This window comes from Mandrillus leucophaeus, unplaced genomic scaffold (assembly GCF_000951045.1).
Source record: "Mandrillus leucophaeus isolate KB7577 unplaced genomic scaffold, Mleu.le_1.0 Scaffold192, whole genome shotgun sequence".
NCBI classification, from domain to species: domain Eukaryota; kingdom Metazoa; phylum Chordata; class Mammalia; order Primates; family Cercopithecidae; genus Mandrillus; species Mandrillus leucophaeus.
The window spans coordinates 2,807,377-2,812,329 of NW_012101943.1; the positions used below are offsets into that span (position 1 = coordinate 2,807,377).

Below are 4,953 nucleotides of genomic sequence, written 5' to 3' on the forward strand. Positions count from 1 at the left end.
TTAAAAGTAATCATAAATGGAGTCAAAGTCAGTTTGTACCTCAAAGAATTTCTTCAATGTCTTCTATTGCCAAAACAGCACTTTGATTTTGAACAAAATGCTTCAGAGGAAATGTGTGCTAGAATGAAAATCCAAGACATATTTTTTAAATCTCTACCAGATAAAACAGAAACAATTGCCTGGAAGGCAAACAAAACAAAGCAAAACCTTCAATCTTCAATTTGGCTTTTATTTTAAAATACACTTAGCATAGAAGTGTCATAGGACAGAAAATAATAAAACACAAAGAAATGGAACATTTTCAAATACTTTTTAAGCTAGACATAAAAATCAACAGGATAGCATTGGCCCAAATTATGGGAAACAGTCCCCAAAATTCAACTCATTAAACATACATTTTGAAAGTAAAGCTCTTTTCACATTTTCCAAAGTGCCGACATTTTCCTACATGCCTTGGTTTCCTTTTAACTAATAAGTGTAAATTTAGTTGCTTTACTTAAAATTATCAGCTTCAGTTTCGATAAAAATTACCATGCCCCTAAATTCTCAATCAGAATTATAAAAATATGAGCTCAAATAGTTATGGTGCCCAAAATAGAAACATCTGAAGTGATAGTTCTGGATAATCATATAGATATTGCACTAAAATCAGTAATTTCATACCTGGTATTCATTTATATGGAAAGTTAATCCTCTTCTTTATGAAAAACTTTCTATAAATACACTTAATGCTAACATAAGTACAACCACACTTCAAAATATAAAGGCACAGACAGAAAAAAGAATAGTTTAATACTATACACAAATGTTCCACTGTGAAAATAACAGAAAGTTGAAAAAATAATAGGATCTAAAATACTGATACTAATTTTAGGTTTTATAATTTACCTTAAGTAGCCAATAAATGGGTATTAAAAGTTAACAGTGCTAAATCCAATCCTTTCCAAATTATTTAGAAAAATGCTTTCTTTACATATGAAGTATGTGCATTGTCCCATCTATAAATTTCAACTACGTTTCCATTCACTGGATATACCTACCTGCAATATAAACAATCAAGACAATGTACAAAAAATATATCCTGTTCCTATAACTTACAATGCACTGAAAAATACCTACAAAAAGGGAAGTATTTATCCATTTAGCTTTATAATAAATTGGTGAGAAAGTTTAGCCCATTCCACATTTCTTTCCAAATAAAGGCTAAAGAGTTAAGGGCAATTTACTTTTATGCCTGTCGCCTTGACACACGTGTTTTAAAATATTTGCTTGATTATATGTAACTTAAGATAAAGTTAATGTCTTATTTTTATATCACAGTATACATAGCATTTCTTAATTTAGCAACAGAAAGGCACAATTAGCAAGCAATAAAATTCAGTACCTGAATTATTAAACTGACGTCCAGAATAGTTGCAAATAAAGTACATTCAAAACAGTATACAGAACTTAAAAAAAAAAGAATCCAAAAACTTATTTTTTCAAAAATTTGGTCCATTAAAAATGCCTCCCATGTTCAACATCATGGGTAACATGAAAGGTAATGGCAGTGTAAAAACAGGCAGTAAATCAATGTATAGTAGCATATGCATTCTGCTCTAGTAATTACGCAATTCAATTAGGAAATGGCTCCCACAGTAAATAAATGTTAAATATATCTGTTAATAACAACATACCTGTATTTAGTTCAAATACACAGGCACAACTGTTTGCATATTATTATCGATTTTATAATACACTCCCATAGTTTAAAAAAACACTTAGGTATATTATTTTATATATAATATATATCAGATATATAATTGCATATTATGTACCATATATATATTATATATAAGTTGAATCCATAATACAAAACTCTCCAAACATTACATGAACATTCTAAATGGATACTTATCATTTTCTCAGTATTGAAATAGCTCAGCTCACCTAAATCAGTATCTGGATGTGCAATGATAAAATGCACTGACTCTTAAGAATTTACTTAAATAATTATTTAAGTTAAATTCCTGCAAAAGTCTAATTCTGACCTGGCTTTTACATGGAATATATTTTTAGGTATCAGTAACTGATACCCTCCTTTCTTATCATAAACAATATTTCTCCATCAAGAGATACCAATAAAGAAAAATATGTAAGGAACAAAAAATGTGATGGAGAAACCAACCATTCCATAGGTAATATACCGATAAGGAAGTTCAACTTCCATGTGCTGTCTTGCTTTTCGAATATCATCACACGGTATATTGAAGATTTTGCAGGCTAAAGGAATGGTGATCTTTTTCATTACATCTCTGACTATTAGTACAAATACCATCCCTATGAGGATCCTCAATATGGCTTTTCCAAACAGAGTCATAGTAATGGGGGGCCCAGCTAAAGGTAATATATCTAGAGAAGGATCTAATACTAGACCCATGTTATAAGTAACATGAGATCCACATGCAATTCCAGCACCACTTCCTAGAATCTCAGCTGTGTCTCCTCGGGACGTGCTCCAGGTGTCAAGAGTGAAAGAAAAGATCCCCAAAGCTAAATGAAGCCCGATGATGATTAACGGAGCGTATTTGTGAGTTTGGTTGAAGTTGTCAATCAGGTCCACAAATGGATAGAAGACAGCTAAGATTAAAATGGTATATAGGAATCCAGCAATAATATCCTAGGAAAAGATAAAAGTATTGCTGTTTAGTATAATACTGAACATTTTTGGCATTTAAAAAATAATTTATATTTAACATTTCAAATGTTGAATATATATAAATTTTTTAAAGTTATCAAATTCTCAAAGTAAACTTTATTAATGAACCATATAGGAGGCACCAAAAACTGTATTAATAGTAAAAAGATTTATATTTTCATAATTCTACCCTTTTATAAATTAACTACATATATAACACCCACAAATTTATATTCAAATTCTGAACAACAAACTATGCTAAAATTGTGTAGTTTTGATTTCTGGGGAAAAGTAAACTTATTATTCAAAGAAATGGTTTTCATTTTCATGTTTATATATGTAATTATCTCCATGACCACAGAGGATATACAGCCAAGGTAATTTTCTTTTCTCATTCATTCATTCATGGAACAAACATTTATGAGTACCAACCCCTATTTTAGGGGTTGAGGATACACTGCTTTAAAAAATGACAAGAATGTGGCTGGGCGCGGTAGCTCACGCCTGTAATCCCAACCCTTTGGAAGGCTGAGACGGGCGGATCACTTGAGGCCAGGAGTTCAAGACCAGCCTGGGTAACATAGTGAAACTCTGTCTCTACTAAAAATGCAAAAATTAGCCAGGTATGGTGGCTCCAGCCTGTGGTCCCAGCTACCTGGGGATGGAGGCATGAGAATCGCTTGAACCCAGAAGTGGAGGTTGCAGAGAGCCAAGATCATGCCATTGCACTCTAGCCTGAGGAACAGAGCGAGACTGTCGATAACCACATAAGAAAGCAGATAAATACTACAATTTCAGATTGTTATGAATCTTATGAAGACACTAAAACAGGACAATAGAATAGTATGATGAAGGACCCGATTAGAGTACTGATTAAGGAAGCCTGTCTGAGGGTGGTGACACTTGAGTACAGATCTGATTCTAAAGGGAGCCTATATTTAGAGGCAGAAGAAATGTGTTCCAGGTAGAGGGAATATCAAGTGCAAAGGCTTTTGTAGGCTAGGTAAGAGAGTAGATTTCATTTCAAAAGTGATAGGAGCTGGGTGCAGGGGCTCATGCCTATAATCCCAACGCTTTGTTGAAACTGCTTGAGCCCAGGAGTTGGAGACCAGGCTGGGCAACATAGAGAGACTTCGTCTCTTAACAATAAAAAGTGAGGCCGGGTGCAGTGGCTCACACCTGTAATCCCAGCACTTTGGGAAGCTGAGGCGGTGGACTACCTGAGGTCAAGAGTTCAAGACCAGCCTGGCCAACATGGTAAAACCCCGTCTCTACTAGAAATACAAAAGAAAATTAGCTGTGTGTGGTGGTGCACACCTATAATCCCAACTACTCGGGAGGCTGAGACAAGAGAATCGCTTGAACCCGGGAGGCAGAGGTTGTGGTGAGTCGAGATCGTGCCACTGCATTCCAGCCTGAACAAGAGCGAAACTCCATCTTGAAAATACATAAATAAATACATAACTACATACATATAAAAATTAGCTCAGCATGGTGGCACGCATTTGTAATCCCAGCTACTTGGGAGGCTGAGACAGGAGAATTGCCTGAACCCGGGAGGTAGAGGTTGCAGGGAGCCAAAATGGTGCCACTGCACTCCAGCCTGGGTGACAGAGCCAGACAATGTCTCAAAAAAACAAAACAAAACAAAACAAAAATTAAAAAAAAGAATTGACAACTGTAACTTGATGATGGATTGAATGTGAAAAAGAGCAAGAAAGAGGAATCAAAGATGGTTCCTAGTTTTAGGCAGGAGCAACTGTGTAGATTTGATAGATGGTTTACTTGAGGAAACAAAGCTATTAAATAACTTTCTGAATCATTCCTGACAACATACAAAAATGTTCCCTATTTCTACCTGATAACAAAACAAAACCCTATGATCTACTCTCTATTACTGAAAAACTTATCAATGCTTATATTCACTGTCTCTACTTCCTTGCCTCCGATTTTTCTCTAAACTCACCACTACACTGAAACCACTTTTCTCATGGATACTAGTGGTCTTCAAAAAAAATGGTCATTTTTTTTTCTTTTTTTTTCAGACACAGTCTCGCTCTGTTGCCCAGGCTGGAGTACAGTGGCGCGATCTCAGCTCACTGCAACCTCCGCCTCCCGGGTTCACGCCCTTCTCCTGCCTCAGCCTCCAGAGTAGCTGGGACTACAGGTGCCCGCCTCCATGCCTGGCTGTTTTTATTGTATTTTTAGTGCAGACAGGGTTTCACCGTGTTAGCCAGGATGGTCTCGATCTCCTGACCTCGTGATCCGCCCGCCTC

General features: G+C 35.7%; 1 protein-coding gene across 1 annotated transcript in view; it reads right to left on the reverse strand.

The window, feature by feature from the left end:
* Positions 1–211: 211 nt before the first annotated feature.
* The window catches only part of SGPP1 (sphingosine-1-phosphate phosphatase 1), a gene marked incomplete at its 5' end in the record, with an annotated part of 54,627 nt that continues 49,885 nt past the window's right edge, over positions 212–4,953 (reverse strand). Inside the window, one exon of the mRNA XM_011978326.1 lies at positions 212–2,659. Coding sequence (XP_011833716.1) covers positions 2,108–2,659 — 552 coding nt within the window. The remainder of the gene's footprint in view (positions 2,660–4,953) is intronic.